Source organism: Loxodonta africana, chromosome 2 (genome assembly GCF_030014295.1).
Source record: "Loxodonta africana isolate mLoxAfr1 chromosome 2, mLoxAfr1.hap2, whole genome shotgun sequence".
NCBI classification, from domain to species: domain Eukaryota; kingdom Metazoa; phylum Chordata; class Mammalia; order Proboscidea; family Elephantidae; genus Loxodonta; species Loxodonta africana.
Window position 1 is genome coordinate 216647298 of NC_087343.1, and position 24595 is coordinate 216671892.

General features: G+C 38.6%; 1 protein-coding gene across 4 annotated transcripts in view; it reads left to right on the plus strand.

Annotated features, from left to right (window-relative positions):
* Nucleotides 1-24595, plus strand: part of DYRK1A (dual specificity tyrosine phosphorylation regulated kinase 1A) — a 146442-nt gene that overhangs the window by 99363 nt on the left and 22484 nt on the right. For all 4 annotated transcript variants that reach the window (XM_023559093.2, XM_064279454.1, XM_023559096.2 and 1 more), the window contains 4 exons: nt 3237-3433; nt 13673-13792; nt 15467-15655; nt 21216-21363. In XM_023559093.2, coding sequence (XP_023414861.1) covers nt 3237-3433; nt 13673-13792; nt 15467-15655; nt 21216-21363 — 654 coding nt within the window. The remainder of the gene's footprint in view (nt 1-3236; nt 3434-13672; nt 13793-15466; nt 15656-21215; nt 21364-24595) is intronic.

Below are 24595 nucleotides of genomic sequence, written 5' to 3' on the forward strand. Positions count from 1 at the left end.
GTCAGTTTGTTGTATTGTGGTGGATTGCATCTTACTATGGTACTAGAAGCTCTGCCACTGGTATTTCAAATATCAGCAGGGTCACCCATGGTGAACAGGTTTCAATGGACCTTCCAGAATAAGATGGACTAGGAAGAAAGGCCTGGCAATCTGCTTCCAAAAATCAGTAAGTGAAAACCCTGTGGATTACAATGGTTCAGTCTGCAACCAGTTGTGGGGATGGCGCAGAACGAAGCAGTGCTTCATTCCGTGGTGCGTGGGGTCACCATGAGTTGGGCTGTGACTCAGTGGCCACCAGCAACAGGCGATAGCACATCAGTGGAGGACTATACAGTGTTTGTGCATTGGAAGACTCAGTATTAGGAAGATTTCAGTTTTCCCCAAATTATTCCATAGCTGTGCCATCTAAAATGGTAGCCAGTAGCCTCGTGTGGCTATTAAAATTTCAATTTCAATTTTAATTCAAATGTCAATCAAAAGTAGAATGGTTAAGTAAATCATCATATGCTATATAATGGAATAATATTAAACAGTGATAATGAACAAACAACAGCTTACAGGTATAACATTACGGGAACAAAGCCGTTTCTATAAAGCTAATCTGGGAAACCCTGGTGGCATAGTGGTTAAGTGCCACAGCTGCTAACCAAAGGGTTGGCAGTTCGAATCCGTCAGATGCTCCTTGGAAACTAGGGGGCAGTTCTGCTCTGTCCTATAGGGTCGCTATGAGTGGGAATCCACTCGATGGCACTGGATTTGGTTTTGGTTTGGTAAAGCTAATCTGGTTTTGGAAAGTCAGGATAATGCTAACTTTGGGGGGAAGAGGAAGCAGGTATTGATTGAGGTCAGGGTGTAGGGATTTCTGGGGTGCTAGTTATGATTCTTTCTTGCAATACAGGTTGTTCACTTTATAATTTCTCTGAGCTTTATACTAATGGCTTTTACTTTTTTGCTTATATTACAGTAAATTAGTTTAAACACAGTATAAAAGGATTACATTAATGATAAAAATAGATGCAAATATTTAAAAAGTTCTTGTTATGTACCAGGTTTCATTCTAATTGCCTGCTTGCGATACCTCATTTAAACCTAGGAGGACAGGGTTAGTATAAAACTATTTCTGCTTTGCTGATAGAGAAACTAAGGCCCAGAGTGGTTAAGTAATTTGCCATTCAGAGCCTTAGTATTTTTACTGTTTATAAAAGCTCTTTATATATCAGGGACCTCAGTTCTTTTCATATGTATTTATGTTTGTTTATATTCCTTCCCAGTTTTTGTTTTTGACATACAGGCTTAAACCCCATGCCTCCCCTTTCTCCATTGTTTGGCATTTAGGTTTTCAGTTTTTTGCTATTCCAAACAATAATAACCACCTTTGTGCACATTATTTCTATAGGATAAGCTCCTAGTTTTTTTCTTTTTAACTGAACAAATTGAATTTGTTGCACGTAATTGAGTTGACTGAACTTATTTTTCAGCATGATCAGTGTAATGTTTTAAAAAAGTTATTCCCATTTATCATCTTGGGTACACTGTCCTTTTATTCAGCAGCTATTTATTAGTCATGTACTGTGGGTCACTGTGAATTGGGCTCGACTTGGCAGCAGGTTTAATTTTTTGATTTATGGGTCAGTTGACTTCATGCTATAATGGAAGGAGACCATGCAGAGGGTAGGTGATATTCAAGTTTAAGTAGAGATGGGGCACTTGAGATTAGCATTTTAGAAAGGTCACTCTGGCTGTCTTTTAAAAGAAATAGGAAGCTTTAATTGGGTAAAGACAGAAAGACCTATTAGGAATCTGTTTTAGTAATCCAAGTGAAAAATGTTGCAGTGGAGATGCAGAGGTTGTATTTGAGTTTCTGTAGGGTTGCTATGAGGTGGAATCGACTTGACGGTGATGTGGTTTTTTTTTTTTTTTTTTTTTTAAATAGGAGGTGGAATCCATAAGACTGGGTGACTATATGAGGTGGGCTATGGGGAAAAAGAACTCCATTGTGACTCAGATTTTTGATTCAGGTGACTGGGTAGAAAACGGTGGTTGGAAATAGAAGTGGAATGTATATTTTGGGCGCGTTGAGCTTTGTTGTCTTCAGTTTGGGAACTCTTTACAACACCCAGATAGAGAGCATATGTGCCACAAGAACGAGTACTAACACCATCATTCTTTACTGTACATGATAGCACATTTAGCATACAGTCATTGCTGCTAACATTGAGCCAAGTGTTACTAATACCAGAGATGTTCTAAGGACTTCACCTATATTAAAGCACTTAACCTTCCCAGCAGTCTCTTGAGGTGTAGGTATTATTATCAGCTATTTTTTACAGATGAGGAAACTAGGTGTGCAAGCCCACACAACTGATACGTAGTGGAACTGGGATTTCCAGCCCTGCAGCCTGGCTGCGCATCCACACTCTTCACTGTTGGGCCTACTCTTGTTTGTCTCTGAAATAGTAGACTGTAGAAAAAAGTATCCTGGTGCTCAACAGGATGGTCTGTTGGATGGCAATAGCTACTTGGTACATTCAGGGACAATCACAAGTATTCTGGGTCTAGAGTTTGTAGGCCAGAGTTTAAGCTTTGCGTTTTGGCTTTAGTCTGTGATACGAGTTTGGTTGTATATAGGGGGGATTCTCTTTAGGAGACATATTAACTATGCCAGAAGGGTCCAGAGGATTCCAACATCCTGTGAATTTGTTTCTTTGTATTGTACGTTCAACCTATGTCGGTGGACAGCAGCACTGTTAGGACAAATCGTTCGCCTGATACGGAGGTTGTTGGGGGAATTGGTTGTATAACTGGAAGACCTAAAGCAGCATCTCAGTAGTGTCCTTTTTTAATTGGTTTGTTGAGGAGCTGACCCGAGGGAGAGGCCATTCTCAAGAATCCAGAGATTATTTATGTAACATATTATGGTTCTCAATTGACAAAAATTTCATGTATGAAAATTAAGTATTAAAAGTTATCCCTGTTACGATCCAAAAAGATTTACTTAAATTTTCTCTTACTACAGATTTATAGATATTTATTTTAATCAATTTATATATTTTATACCATTTAACATATAGTTGTGCTGAGTGACATATTCCTGTTTGTATTTCTGAAGGTTTTAAAAAATATTATTGAGCATGCTATTTTATAGTGCTTACTTAAAGAACTATCAGATATGCCAAATGGTAATGAATGTTAGGATGTGAATACTTCCTTAAAGGTCACTTACTATCTTCTCATAGGAGGAGAGACTTCAGCATGCAAACCTTCATCCGTTCGGCTTGCACCGTCGTTTTCATTCCATGCTGCTGGCCTTCAGATGGCTGGACAGATGCCCCATTCACATCAGTACAGTGACCGTCGCCAGCCAAACATAAGTGACCAACAGGTTTCTGCCTTATCTTATTCTGACCAGATTCAGCAACCTCTAACTAACCAGGTAAGTTCATGATGTATCAGAAACAATTGCCCAAATGGTAGTTTATTCATTAAAACTCTGCGATATCAAATAGGCACATTTTTTAATGGCATTTAGCTTTATGTAATACATAGAATTCCAGATTGGCAAAACTTGATGTTAAGAAGTTTGCATTAAAATGTTTGTTATTGTTTTTTTTTTCATTCTATTTCACTTAATTGAAAAAAAAAAAAAAAGTCATAAACTAACCACAATCTCTCATTCTGAAGTAGAAAGGGAAAAAGTTACTTCTAGACAGTATTAGTTAAAATAAAGGAAGTTAAAGAAAAAGCTCATTTTCATGGAAAGGTGGTTAAGTAGAAGAATATAAGTTGTGGGAAAACAAGTCAGATTCTATTACAGCAAACTTACAGGACTGATTTTATGCTGTTATAAACTATTTTAGTATACATTTCTAAAAATAAATACGCAACTCCTTAAAGTTTCACAGAAAAATGCCTGCAAATTAACCATGTTATTCATTCTAATTTTGAGGAGATAGCTCTTCCCCAGTCGCATTTTGAGTGCCTTCCAACCTGAGGGGCTTATCTTCTGGCACTATATTAGACAGTGTTCCGCTGCTATTCATAAGGTTTTCACTGGCTAATTATTTTCACAAGTAGACCACCGGGTCCTTTTTTCTAGTCTGTCTTAGTCTGGAAGCTCTGCTAAAACCTGTCTGCCATGGGTGGCCCTGCTGGTATTTGAATACTGGTGGTATAGCTTCCAGCATCACAGCAACACACAAGCCTCCACTGTACAATAAACTGAAACATCCATTAATAATCAGAACCTAGAATGTACGAAGTATGAATCCAGGAAAATTAGAAACTGTCAAAAATGAAATGGAATGCATGAACATCGATATCATAGGTGTTAGTGAGCTGGAATGGACTGGTATTGGGCATTTTGAATAGGGCAGTCATAGGGTGTACTATGCCGGGAATGACAACTTGAAGAGGAATGATGTTGTACACGCCATCAGAAAGAACATTTCAAGATCTATCCTGAAGTACAGTGATGTCAGTGTTAGGATAATATCCATACGTCTACAAGGAAGACCAGTTAATACAACTGTTATTCAAACTTAACGCACCAACCACTAAGGCCAAAGATGAAGAAATTGAAGATTTTTACCAACTTCTACAGTCTGAAATTGATCGAATATGCAATCAGGATGTACTTATAATTAGTGGAGGTTGGAATGTGAAAGTTGGAAATGAAGAAGGATTGGTAGTTGGAAAATAGGCCTTGGTGATAGAAATGATGCTGGAGATCACTTTATTGAATTTTGTGAGACTAGTGACTTCTTTGTTGAAATACCTTTTTTCACCAACATAAGTGGCAACTACATGGACCTCGCCAGTTGGAATACACGGGAATCAAGTCGACTACGTCTGTGGAGAGAGATAATGGAGAAGCTCAATATCATCAGTCAGAACAAGACCAGTGGCTGACTGTGGATCAGACCATCAATTACTCGTATTCACATTCAGGTTGAAACTGAAGAAAATTAGAACGAGTCCACAAAAGCCAAAGTACAACCTTGAGTATATCCCACCTGAATTTAGAGACCATCTCAAGAATTCATGTGTTGAACACTAATGACCGAAGACCAGATGGGTTGTGGAATGACATCGAGGACATCTTACATGAAGAAAGCAAGAGACGATTAAAAAGACAGAAGAGAAAGAAAAGATGTAACTGGATGTCAGAAGAGACTCCGAAACTTGCTTTTGAATGTCGAGTAGCTAAAGCAAAAGAAAAAATGATGAAGTAAAAGAGCTGAACAGAAAATTTGAAAGGGCGGCTTAAAAAGACAAAGTAAAGTATTATGATATGTGCAAAGATCTGGAGATAGAAAACCAAAAGGGAAGAACATGCTCAGCGTTTCTCAAGCTGAAAGAACTGAAATAAAAATTGAAGCCTCGAGTTGCAATAGCGAAGAATTCTACAGGGAAAATATTAAATGATTCAGGAAGCATCATAAGAAGATGGAAGGAGTACACAGAGTCAGTACCAGAAAAGAATTGATTGACATTCAACCATTTCAGGAGGTAATATATGGTCAGGAACCGATGGTACTGAAGGAAGAAGTCCAAGCTGCACCGAAGGCGTTGGTCAAAAATGAGACTCCGGGAATTGAGGGAATACCAATTGAGATGTTTCAGCAATTGGTTGCTGAGCTGGAAGTGCTCACTTGTCTATGCCAAGAAATTTGGAAGACAGCTACCTGGCCAGCCGACTGAAAGAGATCAATATTTATGGCTGTTCCCAAGAAAGGTGATCCCACTGGATACAGAAATTATGGGACAATATCATCAATATCACATACAAGCAAAATTTTGCTGAAGACCATTCAAAAGCAGCTGCAGCAGTATATTGACAGGGAACTGCCAGAAATTCAAGCCAGATTTAGAAGAGGAGGTAGAACAAGGGATATCATTGCTGATGTCAGATGGATCTTGGCTGAAAGCAGAGCATAGCAGAAAGATGTTTACATATGTTTTATTGACTGCACTAACAAATTATGGATTATGTTGTGGAGAATGGGAATTCTAGAACACTTAATTGTGTTCATGAGGAATCTACATGGATCAAGAGGCATTCGTTCAAACAGAACAAGGGAATACTGCATAGCTTAAAGTCAGGAAAGGCGTGCATCAGAGTTGTATCCTTTCACCGTATGTATTCAGTCTATATGCTGAGCAGATAATCTAGGAAGTTGGGCTATATGAGGAAGAACAGGGCATCAGGACTGGAGGAAAACTCACTAACAGCCTGCATTATGTGGATGACACAACCTTGCTTGCTGAAAGTGAAGAGGACTTGAAGCACTTACTAATGAAGATCAGAGACCACAGTCTTCAATATGGATTACACCTCAACATAAGGAAAACAAAAATCCTTGCAACTGGACCAATAAATAACATCATGATGAATGGAGAGAAGACTGAGGTTGTCCAGGATTTCTTTTTTACTTGGATCCACAATCAGCACCCATGGAAGCAGCAATCAAGAAATCAAGACATACTGCACTGGGCAAATCAGCTGTAAAAGACCTCTTTAGAAGTGTTCAAGAGCAAGGATGTCACCTTGAGGACTAAGGTGCACCTGACCCAAGCCGTGGTATTTTCAGTCACCTCATATACGTGCGAAAGCTGGACAATGAATAAGGAATACCAAAGAATTTCTGACGCCTTTGAATTGTGGTGTTGGTGAAGAATGTTGAATATACCATGGTTTGCCAAAAGAATGAATAATTCTGTCTTGGAAGAAGTACGACCAGAATGCTTCTTAGAAGCAAGGATGGCAAGACTACGTCTCACATACTTTGGACATGTTATCAGGAGGGATCAGTCCCTGGAGAAGGACATCATGCTTGGTAAAGTAGAGGGTCAGCAAAAAAGAGGAAGACCCTCAATGAGATGGATTGACACAGTGGCTGCAACAATGGGCTCAAGCATAGCAACAAATGTGAAGATGGCACAGGACCAGGCAGTGTTTCGTTCTGTTGTGCGTAGGGTCGCTATGAGTCGGAATCGACTCAGTGGCACCCAATGACGACAACATTCATTCTAACGTTCAGACCAGAGATTCAGCAATTTTAAGGAATAATAAAGTCTTTTCATTTTACACACACATACACATATGTGTATATGCAGTGTACGTGTGTGTGTATGTGTCTAATATCTTCCTGAATTAACTGCACTTTCTACATTTATTTTTGGTTTGGGGAAAGTTTTCTTAATAGCTATGGTTGTAATGTTTCTTTCACCACTGGCTATTGGGCATATGAGCATAAAAATATAAATTTCAGTTGTCACTGTTTTGTTTAGGTATCTTAATATATTAAGTGGTGGTAAAAAATTTTGGAAATTAAAAAATAGTTTTATTACAAAATTGTTTGTATGAGAATATTGCATTTTCCTGAATTCAATAATACATGGTTTTAATGAGCAGTTGGCTGCAGTTAAGTAATATCTTTCTTAGGGAGTGCTCTTGTGTGTGTTGTGATAAGATTTTACCAGTATGTAAGCTGGCATTGCATTTATAAAATGCTTCACAGTTAAATAGTGAATAGGGTGAATTATGGCAGGACTCAGGAGTGTTGTAATTTGTTTTATGCAGTGAACTGATAGAGGAATGTAGTCGTGTGTTTGAGAATTGGAACAGTTGGTGAGAATGTTCACTAAGCTTGGAAACTGTATACCAGAAGAATGTCTAAAGGATAAACAAAGTATATTCACATTCATTTTACCACTTGTTCAAAAGCAGCCTCTCAGGCAAGGTGCTATTATAATCTATATTTTACAGATGAAGGGACTGAACTTCTCCAAGTGTGGAAGCAGTAGGCTCTGAGTTCCAGCCCAGGCTTCTCTCTTCTTGATGTAACAACATGTTAAAAAAATGGCATAGCACGCCCACAAAAATACATCATGGGGAAGAGGGCGTAGTTGGCAAAAAAAGCCGCAACATATATATGTGTGTGTATATATACATATGTGTGTGTATGTGTGTGTGTATACACACATACACCAGTTGCCATTGAATGAAATCAAACTTCTGACAACCCCATGTGTTTCAGAGTAGAACTGGACTCACTAAGGCTTTCAAGCCTGTGACCTTTCAGAAGTAGATCACCAGAATTTTCTTCTTTTCAAAGATACTTTTATAGTTGTATAATTTTAGTAGGTAATTTAGTTAGCAAAGCACCTATTTTTAGATACAATGAACATCTTATTTTACAGTAAAAGATATTTTCCCTAGCATTTCCATTTTAAACTGTAAAGTATTTTAAAAGATTCCTATGATATAATAAGACTGTCTTTTAAGTAATAGTACCCAGGCAAATATTTTTGCCGAAACCCAGAAATTTCTGAACCTAATAACGCAGTCGTATTAGAAGATGTCTTATAACTGAAGTGTAAAACATGAAAGCTGTGTGCTGATGTGGAATGGTCTACAAGTTGTCAGATGTGAACTCAAGGGCTTAGCTCAAGACCTGATAGTATGTTGAGTCAAGTCACGTGGACCCTTCATATTTGTTCCTTGCATGTAAAGTGGGGACGTGAGACCAGATTCCCTAAAGTTCCTTCTAGCTCTGAGCTTCTATTGTTTCGTTATTTGAATGAAATTTTCATCGTTTCTTGTTAATCACCATATCAGTGCTTTTAAAATAAGATACATTGTACAAGTAAATTCAAGTAAGATAACTTTACCATTTTATTTCTGGTAGTTAATATTTCTCATAGGCGTTTGGGTTGATAGAAGTTTAAAAACAATCTTATTCAAAAACATATTTAGAAAACGAGAGAAATCTAGTAGAAAAGTGTGGAAAAATTGTGATTGATCCTTGGAATGCTGAGTCTCTTTGGGCTTTTATAGTTCTTGCAGTACCTTTCATAATTCTTAAGCTGTACTCGTACTTAGGATGTGTGTTCCATATGCTATCCAGCTTCAGCAGTATCTGTCAGAATAGCAAGAAAGGCAGACTATAGTATTTCTGATTGTTCTTTATATATGAAAATAGGGGTAAGCATGAATAAAATGAATGAGATAGATATTATTAAACTAGAAAATAATTTTTGAATGAAGTCCTGGAGCTTATGTTGTGGGGGAAAAAAATTAATGGTTGTTTTAACTCTTGTAACTGATTTAAACAGGAGGTACAAACAACTCTTGCTCTTCTTTTGCTCTGTAAGCTGTGTGAAGAGAAACGATAAGAGTGTGAGCGTTAGGGCAGTGGCTTTTTCCAGCTCTCAGAGCCAGATAGCTGAGGCAGCAGGATGCCATCTCATCGGCTTTCCTTTTTGCAGTGAGAACACTATGCGTGCATATGTGCGTGCGCGTGCGTGTCTGCATGTACGTTGGGGGGGGGGGTGCTAGCCACCCGCAGCTTGGTGAGCTCCTGGGCTCTCTGAACACCATGGGCTTACTGTCAGTGCTAGAAGGCAAGAAGACAGTTTGCTGCATCACTCTACATTCTCCTGACTTTGAGAGGCAGGAAGTAGAGAAAGCATCAGATGTTTAGGGCTGGCCTTGAGTCTTAGGATAGATTTCTGAGTATTTGGAAAAGTTATTTTCTAATTCCAGATTTGTGCTTATGACAGCATAATATTGTAAATAGAAAATTTCGTTAACGTGAAATCACAATGAATGTCAGCAAAAAGAGTGTTGTTTACTTTTTAGGAATTACTTGTTCTTACCATATATTTTGATCATTTACCCTGTTCATAGTGTTATCTGAAGCCCTAAAATACACGTTAAAGGCCAGTTTTGGCGGGCAGAATGCATCTGTTTTATAAATCGAGGTGCCCCCTGAAATAGTAACTTCTGTTGCCAGAAGTTTTTGGAAAATTAAGTTACTGAGAATGAATTAGCTAATTGATTAGACCTTCATAGGCAGAGTTTAACTAGTGTGGAAAAGCTTAATGATATTTTGTGATGTGCCAAGCACACAGCACACACTAATCCTCACTGCAGAAACTTGATCATGTTTCTCAAAGTCACATTCATATCCAGTTTCATGTATGTATTAACACATTTTAAATGCTTTTTTTGATTGTATGATTTTGGTGTTTTGAGTGAACATAATTACTCCTCGAAAGCTGTAGTCATTGATTATTGATTCTTCCTAATACTTGACAGTGGCATTGTAAATAGGCAAGTTAAAACTTAAATTCACAGTTTTGTATGTAACTAATTTTAATAAATGCATATGCTTATTTTATTGGTATTTATTATGCATACTTCAAGTCTTTTGCCCAATAAATGGCCTAAAAGTGACTCATGCACAAGGGTACACTAGAGGCCTGAGGTTGACAGGGAGCTCTTGTTACGACGCTGTGGTTTGGTGTGAGACTGTCGCCTTCTTATTTTAGCTGTGTTCTTCCCGGGCTCTAGGACCTTGATCCAGAGTCTCAAGTTCTTCATTTGTAAAATAGTGATAAGAATAGTACTTATGAGTTTGTTGAGAGTATTATGTGACAGATGTGTAAAAATACATACGCTAAAAACGGTGTGCAGTAAATATTTGCTGCCATTATTACCTTGTTATTACTTGGTTGTTATTCAGTTGGTTGTATCAGTAGTTATACTTTCTATCAACTTGTCTTACAGTGGTAATGAAACTTTCACTGATTCAGATTTTGCGAAACTTCACATTGAGGCTGTGCTCCACTAGTCCAAGAAGGGGCTCACTGAGTATGTTACTTGCATGAGACTTAAAAAAAAAAAAAAGACACGCTAAGGAAAGCCCCTTTTATCACCTTACATGCTTATAGCAACGATTGCGTAAAAAGAATTGACATGCTTATTACTTGTCTATTCAAGTCTCCAATGAATAGCATAAGAATGGAGTATTACATGAACTTAGCTCTACCTGTTGTTTATCTTTAGAAAAATAAAACAATATATTTGAAAAAAAAGTAATTCAGATTTTTTATTCTAGCTGTCTTTTCAGACAAATAATTATAATCACTGAATTTTTTTTTCTTTCCTTATAAATTATATTTGTAACTTTGAAAGTACGTGAAAAAAGATGATATTAACTTGAAACAGTGATTCAATCCATGAATTCACCACCTGGATAACAACTTTTTACCGTTTGAGTATTTGTGCAGTGAAAAATAATTTCTATATTAGTTTAAGAGAAAATGCACTTAGGTACGTCCTGTAACCATTCCACTTTTCAGTCTGTATAGATGATGATGGTTACCTGTCTGTCCACTCTCACCTTACAGCCCTCCTCCATTCTTGTTTGTTAGTGTGGGTTATGGTAGTAATTATCTCAAGACTCCAAACATTTCTCTGAGGCCTTGGTGTAATACATTTATCAGCACTCTGTGCCCTCCAGTTGATTTCAGTGTCCTTTGAAAGTGGGCTGTGTTGGGGACTTCGGCTCAGTAGATTTCACTGGCTTAAATGCCTCAGAGCTAGGCAGGAACACAAGGATGGGATAGTGGTAATGGTTATGTGGGCACCCTGATGTAGTGAATTGGATGAGGATCTGTTGATTGCACAAAGCCCCACTGGGAACCCCTTTAATGAGGCAGACACTTGGGGGAAGAATGGGGCTCAAATGTCAGTCTGGAATCATTGGCATGTTAGTTGCAGCATGTGTGGGTATGTGTATAGAGGCCGTTCATGCACCTGCTCTGTCTGCAGTGAAATTGGTCTGGCGGGAAGCTCGTGCTTGAACCTTCCACTATGTACTGGATGATGAAGGAGACATGGTTTAGGACTGGGGGTGAGGGTTAGTGGAGTATAATTGAAATGAAGTTAATGAAGTTTAAAAGAAAATGCCATTCATTAGATTTATTATGTCCTCTGGAACTTATTTGTGGTCACCTCCTAGTATTATCATAAGTAGGGGCATTGGCACTATGAGTTCATTTGTTTATTCAGCAAGTATTTATTGAATACCTACTATGTGTCAGTCACTGTTTTAGGCAGATAATACACTAGTGAACAAAAGAGTTCCTGCCCTTGTTAAGTTTTCCTTGGAGTGGAAGGTGGGGGATAAAAAATGAAACAATGAATAAATATATAGTATGTCAGGTAGTGGTAAGTGCCCTGGAGAATAATAAAGCAGAGAAAAGAATATAGGGGGTATGTTGGAGGCATTACCATGAATGACATGTTTTACTTAATTGTGTTAAACGAGTACAGATTTCAACCTTGCTTCTTAAGTGACAGATACTTGTAGAAGGACAGGGCGTGTTGTGGGTAGCCAGATTTCTTCAGCACCAAGCGTACTGCCAACCTGTTTTTTAGTGCCAACTGGTTCTTCTTTTTTCCCCCCTAAATTTTTATTTATTTTGTTGTTGATTAAAAAAAAAAAACAAAAAACAAACCAGTGCCGTCCAGTCGATTCCGACTCATAGCGACCCTATGGGGCAGAGTAGAACTGCCCCATAGAGTTTCCAAGGAGCTCCTGGTAGATTTGAACTGCCGACCTTTTGGTTCACAGCTGTAGCACTTAACCACTACACCACCAGGGTTTCCGTTGTTGAACGGAACACATAGCAGAACATACACCAGTTCAACAGTTTCTACATGTACAATTCGGTGACATTGATTGAATTCTTGGAGTTGTGCAGCCATTCTCACCTTTTTCCAAGTTGTTCCTCCCCCATTAACATAAACCCACAGCCCCGTAAGATTCCTGTCTAATCTTTCAGCTTGCTGTTGTCAATTTGATCCCATACAGATAGTTCTTAAAAGAGCGTGATGTTGAAGGCTGGCCTTTTTTGCTAGTTAAGCTAAACTGTTTGATTTTAAGATGACTTCAGGGGATATTTTTTGTTTAAGGTTTAAAGAATATCTCAGGGCTATAGTTTCAGGGATTTTTCCACGCTCCATGGCTTCAGGAAGTCTAGAGTGCATGAGGATTTGAAATTATGGTCTGCATTTCCCCCCTTTTGATCAGGATTCTTCTATGGAATCTTTGATCAAAATGTTCAGTAATGGTAGTGGGGCACCATCCAGTTCTTCTGGTCTCTTGGCAAAGGAAGCAGTTGTTCATGGAGGCAGTTAGCCACACATTCCGTATCTTCTTGCTATTCCTGACCTTACTCTGTTGCTCTAGGTGAATAGAGACCAATGGTTGTGCCTTGAATGGCCACTTGCAAGCTTTAAGACCTTAGGCACTATGCAACGAACTAGGATGTGGAACAGAAGCACTAAGCACATTATTAGGCTTATTAACTGGGATGTCCCATGAAACCATGACCCTAAACCTCCAACCCAAAGAACCAAATCCCATGAGGTGTTTGGTTGTACCTAAGCAGCCTCAGCTTCTAACTGGTTCTTGAAGCTGAAAGTTGCCCCTGATGGTTGGGTTTGGCTTTGCCTGCCTCTTGTGAGCCAGAGCAGGTTTTAGAAATATATTCAGAAGAATTTTCCTTGGGCTGACTGTATGGTGAGGGAGCCCTCTTGGATAGCATCATGCTTGTCTCCTGTACGTCTGTAATCCTGTTGTTCAATTTGGGTGAACAGGGTTGAAGCCTTGGGCAGCTGGGCACATCATCTTCTAATTTATTTGTTTCAGTGGTTGTCTTCATTGGAATTCGGATGAAAGAAATAACTCTGAGAGCGAATATGTAATCTTTTAATTTAGATACCCTTTTTTTTTTTTTAAATAGATAATAGGTCACAGAAGAGGGACTTTATACCATTTTATGTAGTTAAAGTGCTAGTCTTTTCTGTCTATTTAAGGTGATGCCTGATATTGTCATGTTACAGAGGCGGATGCCCCAAACCTTCCGTGACCCAGCAACCGCTCCCCTGAGAAAACTTTCTGTTGACTTGATCAAAACATATAAGCATATTAATGAGGTAAGACTGTTGATTTGTTATAACAGCATCTGTCTTGTAATGGATCAGGGGAAAAAGTTACTTCGTGACCTACTTAAACATTCTAAACTTTTTTTTATTCCTAATGATTGTTATTAAAATTACTGAAGACTGGTTAAGTTACTGATTCACAGGTAACATAATTACAGCTATGTAAAAGAAAGCTATATTAATAAGGACTGAAAAAAAAAAGGATAATTGTGGATAACTTCCCCCCCCCCCAAATACGCATATGCTAAGTTATCATTTTTGTCATAGCTCTTCCCCCCAAAAGAAAGGGGGAAATAATGAGACTATAAAAGTATATGCTTAAGTTAAGAATTTTGCTTAAATTTTTACATACCTATTTCTACTTGTGCCATAGGTGTCAGGAAGTGCTGAGATATATTTAAAGTCATTTGGCCTAGTTTATTTGATCTCTGTATTTCTGTGGTTTTAAATTTTTTAAAACTTTGTGTGCTCTTTTACGTCTTTCATTGTAAGATGTCTGAAAGCCTTTTTGGTGGTAGTAAGTAGGATAAAAACCATAGACAGCACTTTGAATTACTTGTTTCATAACTTGGCTCTTTGCTGGCAAGAGAAACTTTTCTGGTGTTTTAGGCCTTTGGCTTGATTGCCATTTGCTTCTGTCCTCAGCTGTAGCTCAGAAATTAATTACAGTAGAACCTGTGAGAGCTGGAACTCCACAAGACTGCCTTGTTTTTCTGGGTCTCGTGAGTTTTCCACCTTTGTCATGTGCAGCCTTACCGCTTTCCTGTTGCCATCTATTAGTGGCAGATATTTGCATTGTCCTTCCCTGACAGGTTCCGGCTTTCTCAGGTTTTACTGTATTAAGTGAGCCTTTCTGGAGAAGAGTGGGAGTGCTCCAGCTTGTTCTCCTCTTCTGATGCAAGTCCTGAGCCTTCCACCATAAAAGCTTACCCTCTGCTGGTTTTAGAGCCATTGAACTCAAAAGATGTTCTTAAGTGCACACCAGTTTTATAGCAGTTTGATGCTGTTGAATGCCGATATTATTATGTTATTGTGGATGTGGCCAGACAAAATTAGAATAAACTAAATGAACATTTCTGAGTTGGGTTTTGTACGCATTAATATGTTATAAAAGATTTACCAAAATAGCATTTAATAATCTGAAAATACCTGATAAATTGTTAAAAGTAGCTTTGTTGCAGCTAGTTTTAAAAATGTGTTGCTACCTTGTAAACTAGAGTTTTTCTGATAGTGTTCTATGCTGTGTAATTTATAATTTTCTCAAAGTTCATTACCAATTACTTGCGACTGGTGACAGGTTTACCTATTATTTTGTACTAGTCTTAGAAACTTTTTTATAAGTCTGTTTTTATAAGTCTCTGGTCTGATTTCCCTATTTATAAAATGAAGAGATTTATACAAAAACTATTTTTGTCACCTTTCAGTACTATAACTATAAAGTGAATTTCCCTGTAGATATTGTTTCTTTGGTTATGTCAATGTTCTTTTCACAATTAAAATCTCAGTTGTAGAAAATTAATTTTTTTGTATTTAGTACCAAAGGATAAAAATTTATCAGTTAACTACAGAGAAGAGATTTGCTCATATATACTTTGATTCTTTTTTTTTCTTTTCCACCCCTAGTGATTTAAATTGTACAGTTAAAACTACATGTTCTCATTTCAGGTTTACTATGCAAAAAAGAAGCGAAGACACCAACAGGGTCAGGGAGACGATTCCAGTCATAAGAAGGAGCGGAAGGTTTACAATGATGGTTATGATGATGATAACTATGATTATATTGTAAAAAACGGAGAAAAGTGGATGGATCGTTACGAAATTGACTCCTTGATAGGCAAAGGTTCTTTTGGACAGGTAATGGAAAATGATGAATTTCATAAATTAAAAGTGTACTGTCTTTTAATATTTTTACATCTAAACAATGGGTATGTAAATATTTGGATTATCACAGTTCTATAAAGATTTTTTTGTTTTGTTTTTATAAAGATAGTGAAAGTGTCACCAAAAAAAAAAAAAAACACCAAACTCGTTGCCATTGAATCGATTCCAACTCCTAGGAACCCTGTAGGACAGGGTAGAACTGCCCCATAGAGCTTCCGAGGAGCAAGCTGGTGGATTTAAACTGCCAACCTTTTGGTTAGCAGCCACTCTCTTAACCACTGCGCATCAGCTATAAAAAAAATTTTAGACTTTTTCTTGACTTACTTTCTATGGCTATCACCCCTTTCATAGAGACTTTATATGATGGAATCTATATGGCTGTGTCTTCATTATGTATAGAGAGCTGTTTACCCTTCTGTCTGATAGACTTCACCTAAGAGGGAATTAACCCTTTTCAGCTGGCACAGCAGGTGCCCTCCCACTTTCTGGAGGCTTCAAGCCTGCGGTTTTCCCCCGTGTTATCTTCTAACTGTATTAGGCCTCCAAGTGGGATTTCCTCTTCCAGTCTTTACCAGCACCAGCATTGCTGCTATTGTGGTTGGGGTCTTTCTGATGGAAAGCATCAGCCAGGCAGCTTCTACGAAAAAGGGTGAGGAAGGGACTCCAACACACCTGTTTTTTTCTCCTCCTTCCACTCTTTTCTCTGCGCCCACAATTCCTCTCTCCTCACCCCCCACGCATCCTCAACACAAAGCACCGTTACCTTGTTACCTCGTTGCTGTTGAGTTGATTCTGACTCATAGCGACTCTGTAGGATGGAGTAGAACTGCCCCATAGGGTTTCCAAGGAGCAGCTGATGGATTTGAACTGCCGACCTTTTGGTTAGCAGACAGGCTCTTAACCACAGTGCCACCAGGGCTCCAACACAAAGCACAGTACCCTCAAAATACTAGCTCATTCATCAGTTATTCCTAGATTATCAGAGCTAACAGTTCTTCGTTACATTTTGAGAAAGCTTTTTCTCTGGGTTCAGGTCCCCCAGCTGTTCCCATTTGGTAAATTTTGCCCATCTAAAAAAAAAAAAAAAAAAATTTTTTTTTTTTTTTTTTTTTTAATTAAGGCACAGATCTCACTTTTGTTTCAGGCATGCTTTACTTTTGTTTTTTTAAATAATTTTTATTGTGCTCTAAGTGAAAGTTTACAAATCAAGTCAGTCTCTCACACAAAAACCCATATACACCTTGCTGCGCACTCCTAATTACTCTGTACCTAATGAGATAGCCCGCTCTCTCCGTCCGCTCTCTCTTTTCGTGTCCTTTTCGCCAGCTTCTAACCCCCTTCACCCTCTCATCTCCCCTCCAGGCAGGAGATGCCAACATAGTCTCAAGTGTCTGCCTGACCCAAGAAGCTCACTCCACCAGCACCCCTCTCCAACCCATTGTCCAGTTCAATCCATGTCTGAAGAGTTGGCTTCGGGAATGGTTCCTGTCCTGGGGCAAAAGAAGGTCTGGGGGCCATGACCGCCGGGGTCCTTCCAGTCTCAGTCAGACCATTAAGCCTGGTCTTATGAGAATTTGGGGTCTACATCCCACTGCTCTCCTGCTCCCTCAGGGATTCTCTGTTGTGTTCCCTGTCAGGGCAGTCATCAGTTGTAGCTGGGCACCATCTAGTTCTTCTGGTCTCAGGATGATGTAGTATCTGGTTCATGTGGCCCTTTCTGTCTCTTGGGCTTGTAATCGCCTGTGTCCTCGGAGTTCTTCATTCTCCTTTGATCCAGGAGGGTTGAGACCAATTGGACATGTTTTACTCTTAATCTTGGTCTCCTTTGCATTGCAACGTTTGTGCGGTGTGTAGCCTGCCATCCAAATACTTTCGACTTCAGTTCGTGAGGATAAAATGGGGCTCAAAATGACCCTTTCCTGGATGGACCTTTTTTGTTTTTGTTCTTTTAAAACTATAAAACCTACACACTCTTCCCTGTTTTTACCTTAAGAGAAAGTAAAATAAGCCCTTTTTGGCTGTCAGGAAAAATTCATTATATGTCAATTTAATCATGTTTTAGACAAAGTATATGTTGTGGGTCATTAGCGGCCACAGATCTGCTCAACACAGAAAAATATAAGCTATTAAATATGTAAGAAAACGTGGACGGGGGTGTGAGATGACGTGTGTAACTCCATGGTGGCTGTGTCAGGCCCTGGTGTCACCTGCATAGTGTGTCTACACCTGATTTCCTGGGGTTTATACATAATCGAGGGATTGATTTTTTTTTTCCTTGACTCATAACCTGTTGTTCTTCTGAATCAGGAGTTTCTCAGTGGTTTGGGAGCCCTCTCTATGAAGGTATTCTATTTTGTCAGAAGTAACTTCTCCTTCTCTATCTGAACTTCTTAAAGTCTTTCTGAGTCCTAGCTTTACCGAGGCGGTAAACGCCGTAGATTTAATGATTGCCTTTCTCCATCTTGGAAAATTGCACAACGTTTAGACAGTTATTGTCACCAAGACATTTTTCTAACTTTTCTAACATCCACCATGGAAATTGTGTCTGTACAGCCTGTTTGCCACTTACCTTAGCTGTCAGCAAATTATCAGTCTCTATACTTGTAGCTGTTTTCCTTCTCCCCCCACCTTGATTTCCTCATACTTTAATTCCTAAAAGCTGGTGAGCATAGTAAACCTGTAAAAATACAGGCCTGTTTGAGATCAAATTCTTTTGCACCAGGTCAGACTGAGTCCCCTACCAGGCCGAAGTGTTGTTCAGTGTCCACATTCAGATTCAGGGCCTGTCTCTCACCAGAATAATGTCTTCCATATTGACTTGGCAGTGTAAAGTTGGTCAGACTTGCACTAAATCCAGTGCCAAGTCCTTGTCAAAGGAGTTCCTGGATTACTTTAGCCAGCGATTATCAATCCTGAGTGCACTTTAAAATTTCCAAGGGAGCTCTCAAAAGTACTGGTGCCTGGGCCCCAAACCAATTAAATCAGAATTTCTGTGGGTGGACACTGGGCATTGGTATTCTTAAAAACTCCTCATTGAATATGTAATTCACGGTTGAAAACCATTACTTTAGCATTTAACTGGTTAACTATTTGCTAGGTCAGTAAATAGCTGGGCCCATGTTAGCGATCTTTGTCCTGGAGACCATCAGAATCTGGGCATTGAAATGTAACTCTTGGTGCAGTCAGTATAGTCAGTGAAACGGGAATATCAAAAACACCTGGATTTTACCTGGTGATAGCCTCTGATTTGAGAGATGACAGATAGTATCGCTCAGATTTGAGTGAAACAAGGGATATAGCATTTTTCTTTCTAGGTTTTGATTTTAGCTGAACCATTTTATCTGTCATTCACAATGTAGTTGGCCTAGATGGATGTAGATTCTGAAACATGCATTCCATTCTCTTCTACTAGTCTGGTGGTTCTCAACCTATACCTGGGGTTTTACCCCAACTCCAAAATAGAAGTTCCTCTGACCCCAGACTTTTTGAATGTTCTAGAAACTGTATCTAAAACTATTACTTATTCAGACTACATATACTAAATATAACTTATTTTTAATCAGTTATTGTGGTTGTCTCTGGTTAGTTTTCTTTTATCTGTGTATTGATTTCCTCATTTTTATGTAAATTTTTGTTAATACTATAAAACTTACTTTAAATGACTACAATTTTAAGTTAGAAGTGTGCATGCTGATTTGCTCATGAACACTTCGCCTTTTTTTTAGTAATAATTCTCATTTTAAAACAACTTTCAAAATCCCCTTGTTATGGCATTTAACTTCCACATATACATATTTAGTGTAAACTAATTGTTTTATATGCTTAAATCTTTATCTTCGAGATTCTGATTTAAAATGAGAAAGTTATCTGTATTTCTGAAATGAACTGGAAACTTTCAAATATTAAACACATACATTGCTGTTGTTCGGTGCCGTTGAGTCGGTTCCGACTCATAGTGACCGTACGTACAGCAGAACAAAACACTGCCTGGTCCTGTGCCATCCTCACAATTCTTGTTATGCTTGAGCCCACTGTTGCAGCCACTATGTCAGTCCATCTCATTGAGGGTCTTCCTCTTTTTTGCTGATCCTCTTACTTTAACAAGCAGGATGTCCTTCTCCAGGGACTGACCCCTCCTGATAACGTGTCCAAAGTATGTGAGACGTAGTCTCGCCATCCTTTCTTCTAAGAAACATTCTGGTCGTACTTCTTCCAAGACAGATTTTTTCGTTCTTTGGTCAATCCATGGCATATTTAATATTCTTCTCCAACATCACAGTTCAAGGGCATCAGTTCCTCTTCGGTCTTCCTTATTCATTGTCCAGCTTTCGCATGCATAACCGTGGCTTGGGTAAGGCGCCCTTTAGTCCTCAAGGTGACATCTTTGCTTTTTAACACTTTAAAGAGGTCTTTTGCAGCAGATTTGCCCAATGCAATACGTCTTGATTTCTTGACTGCTGCTTCCATGGGTGTCGATTGTGGATCCAAGGAAAATGAAATTATTGACAACTTCAGTCTTTTCTCCATTTATCATGATGTTGCTTGTTGGTCCAGTTGTGAGGATTTTTGTTTTATGTTGACGTGTAATCCATACTGAAGACTGTGGTCTTTGATCTTCATCAGTAAGTGCTTCAAGTCTTCTTCACTTTCAGCAAGCAGGGTTGTGTCATCTGCATAATGCAGGTTGTTAATGAGTCTCCCTCCAATCCTGATGCCCCGTTCTTCATATAGTCCAGCTTCTCAGATAATTTGCTCAACATACAGATTGAATAGGTATGGTGAAAGGATGCAACCCTGACACACACCTTCCCTGACTTTAAACCATGCAGTATGCCCTTGTTCTGTTTGAATGACTGCCACTTGATCCATGTACAGATTCCTCCTGAGCACGATTAAGTGTTCCAGAATTCCCATTGTCCACAGTGTTATCCATAATTTGTTATGATCCACACAGTCCAGTGCCTTAGCATAGTGGCATAGTGGTTAAGAGCTACAACTGCTAACCAAGACGTCAGCAATTTGAATCCATCAGATGCTCCTTGCATCCCTGTGGGGCAGATCTACTCTGTCCTATAGGGTCACCATGAGTCAGAATCGACTCGACGGCAGTGGGTTTTACACACATATACTTAGGATTTAAACCAGGTTTTTATCTCATTAAAAGAATAACCAGTGGTATGAATTATAATATCATTTAGGAAGAAAAATGAAAAACCAAAACCTTTGTCAAGATTCATAATTTGTTTCTGGAGGAAAGCAGTTCATCTAATTTTGATAAAGTTATCTGTACAGTAGATATTTAGAAATACCGTAAGGATGCAAAAGGATTCACTTAAAATTATTGTGTTAGTAAATGAATGTTGCACTGAATTGAACAGAGAGATAGGATCTCTTCTAATTAGGAAGGTCAAAAAATTAAAATGTTGAAAAGACACAGTTAAATGACATGAAAATGTACAACTGAAGTGAATTGTAAACTTGTGAAATTATTATTAATGAAATAAAAAGATTATTCATCTTTTTCCTCTTTCAGGTTGTAAAAGCATATGATCGCGTGGAACAAGAATGGGTTGCCATTAAAATAATAAAGAACAAGAAGGCTTTTCTGAATCAAGCCCAGATAGAAGTGCGACTTCTTGAGCTCATGAACAAACATGACACAGAAATGAAGTACTACATAGGTAGGTAAACAAAGCAAGTGTACCCAAACACAGACCAGAAATTTCTTGATTTTATCTTTAGGTGATTGATTAAAAATTCAGACTATTTCTGCTTTAGAGCGTAGATTTATATAATGGATCTGACAGTAATTTTCTAAATCTTTTGGAATGTGTATTCCGGGTGGTGTACAGTGTAGAAAGAAATGAGTAGTGTCATTTTTTTGCTATTTGTTAATGTTGCACATTTATTCAGAGGGTCATCTTTCTGGTAACCTATTATTATTAGTTGCCATCGATTTGGCTGACTCATGGCAACCCCCCCATGTGTGCAGAGTAGAACTGCTCCAGAGGGTTTCCAAGGCTGTGACCTTTTGGAAGCGGATTGCCAACCCACCCTTCCAAGGTGCTTCTGGGTAGGTTCGAACCACCAACTTTTTAGCTAGTAGTTGAGCTCTTGACCGTTTGCACTGCCCAGGGACTTTTGGTAACTTAACCGTTTTCTAATATAGCTCAGAAACTTAAAGTAAGCCAGTATGTTTTTAATGGTTATAAGAACTGCAAGAAGTCTGAGCCCAGATCTCAAGCTCCTGCCCAGGCTGTTACCTGCCGGTTTGGCAGCATTAGAAGCTGTTAGGCTTATTATAATAGAAAAGGATAAAAGCCACCATTTACTGAGCTCCTACCATATTCCTTGGGCTTTTCTTCCATCATCTGTAGTAATCATAGCAGTCCTAAAAGGAAGAGCAGTAGTATCCTTATTTAACAAATAGTTTGTTCAGGCAGTTACATGCCCAACATTATGGGGCTCTGGAGGTAGGATCTGAACCGACTTCGGCCTGATTCCAAAGCATGTGTTTGTCACATGATCTCCCTTCTGAAAACAAAAAGAGGAGACCAAAGAATTAGGAAAATACTGAAGCCTGGGGCCAGTTGACATATGTACAAAACATCTTCTAATTATACCGCCTGTAATACTATTTTTAATGAAGTCCAAGATGTTAGCGATTGTACGACACCATTTTATGTACTACTATGGAAAAAATTGCCGCCGAATAGAGTTGTAAGACATCATCAGTTTTAAGATACAGACTTCAGGATTAGTGAATTATGGAAGTTTCTGTTGGCATAGATACGTAGTAATTCATGGTCAGAAATGCTGGCCTTACCTGATAAATGTAAGGTTAAATTTATTTAGCAACTAGTTTTAAGAAATTAGGAGGGTATGTTATGGTTCTTTAGTTCCCTCAAAATAGTGGAAACAGAAATTGGTGTTTAAAGGTGTAAGTTTCAAATATTGTCATTAGATATCATTCATAAGACATTCATCATTCCCTGTTGTTACAATAAAAATGAGCTTGTACTATTACTTTTTCTTCTGTAGTTTCTTTTCCTCTGTAGATAACTAATACGTAGTAATAATGTTTGCATCTTAAAACCTTTACTGATTACACTCACTGAAACTTTGCTGTTCATTGTCAAGTATAATTTAATTTAGTACAAGATGAGCCCATTTCCATTTAAGGAGCTTAGAAGCACAAGAATGACATTCTAACGGTGCTTGGCTTACAAAGGGGTCTCTGGACATGCCTCCCCACTTCTTTCTCCCCACTCTCTTGCGTTGTATGTTGAGTGTTTGCTTAAGTAAGGGGGAAAATGGTGATAGTATGAAAATATTGATGGGACATTTTCTGCCTTATTGAAAGAAAACAACAAAACATAGTTGTTGATGTTGGATGCCATCGAGTCCATTATGAGTAGCTATCATTTTGTTTTGAATAAAGTGACCTCTTTATTGCTTGCAATTATTGTTACATACATTCTTTTGGATGACTTTTTTAAAGTTTTTATCTAGAAAGGTGGTGAAGGCACAGTGTCTCAAGAAATAGGTCCTACTTTGGGGGGCGGAAAGAGCATTAGAATTAGACATAGCCATGTCATTTGAGTTGATAATTTACATCTAAGGTTTCTGAGGGTTGGTACTCCTCTTATATGATATAAATAATTTTTAAGTGATCAATTGATACAATTTGTTCTGAGTTTTGTAGTCTTAAGTCTTTGACCTTTAACAACAACAACAAAAAAAAACTGAATGTGAATCTATCATTACTTCTTTACCATATGGCATAAGTTTTTATCTAGACTATTTGGTACCTACCATGGATGGTGTAGTTAAAAGAAAAACTCATTGTAGTTCTAAAACAAGTCTTCAGTTTAAGCCTGAAACAAGTCTTGCTAACCTTCCTTTCTCTCCAAAGTCCAGTTAAAAAGACTGAACAAATAGGTTACAATTGAACTTCCTTTGACCTTGTCTTTAGTGGGCAGCTCATTGCAGGTACCCAGAAAGTACCTGAATGGATTGGTCTTCCACTGGAAGATCATTCTAAACATAGAGCTTTTTTTTTTTTTTTGAAGGTAACATCTTTTTTTTATTAATTTTCATTGTGCTTTAATTGTGATTTACAAATCAGATCAATCTCTCATACAAAAGTTTACATACACCTTGCCATGCACTCCTAATTGCTCTCCCTCCAGTGAGACAGCACGGTTCTTCCCTCCACTCTCTCTACTCGCGTCCATTCAGGTAGCTTCTGGCCCCGTCTGCCATCTCATTCCACCCTACAGACAGGAGATGCCAACATAGTCTCATGCGTCCACTTGATCCAAGAAGTTTGTTCTTCACCAGTATCATTTTCCATCCCCTATCACAGTCCAGTCCCTGTCTGAAGAGTTGGGTTTGGGAATGGTTCCTGTTCTGGGCTAACAGAAGGTCTGGGGACCATGGCCTCCGGGGTCCTTCCAGTCCCAGTCTGACCATTAAGTCTGATCTTTTTACGAGAATTTGGGGTCTGCATCCCACTGCTCTCCTGTTCCCTCAGGGGTTCTCTGTTATGTTCCCTGTCAGGGTAGTCAGCGGTTGTGGCTGGTCATCATCTAGTTCTTCTGGTTTCAGGCTGATGTAGTTTCTGGTTTATGTGGCCCTTTCTGTCTCTTAGGCTCATAATTACCTTGTGTCTTTGGTGTTCTTCATTCTTCTTGCTCCAGGTGGATTGAGACCAATTGATGCATCTTAGATGGCCACTAGCTAGCGTTTAAGACCCCAGACACCACTCTAAATAAACATAGCCCTTCTTAAAGGGATTTTCTTAATTATGTTGGGATTCCGACATCATCTACCTTTTGGTTTCTTTCATGGCTACTGCTTAACCAGGAAATTTAAACGCATGCATTGGCCATGTCTGTGGGATATCCTGTG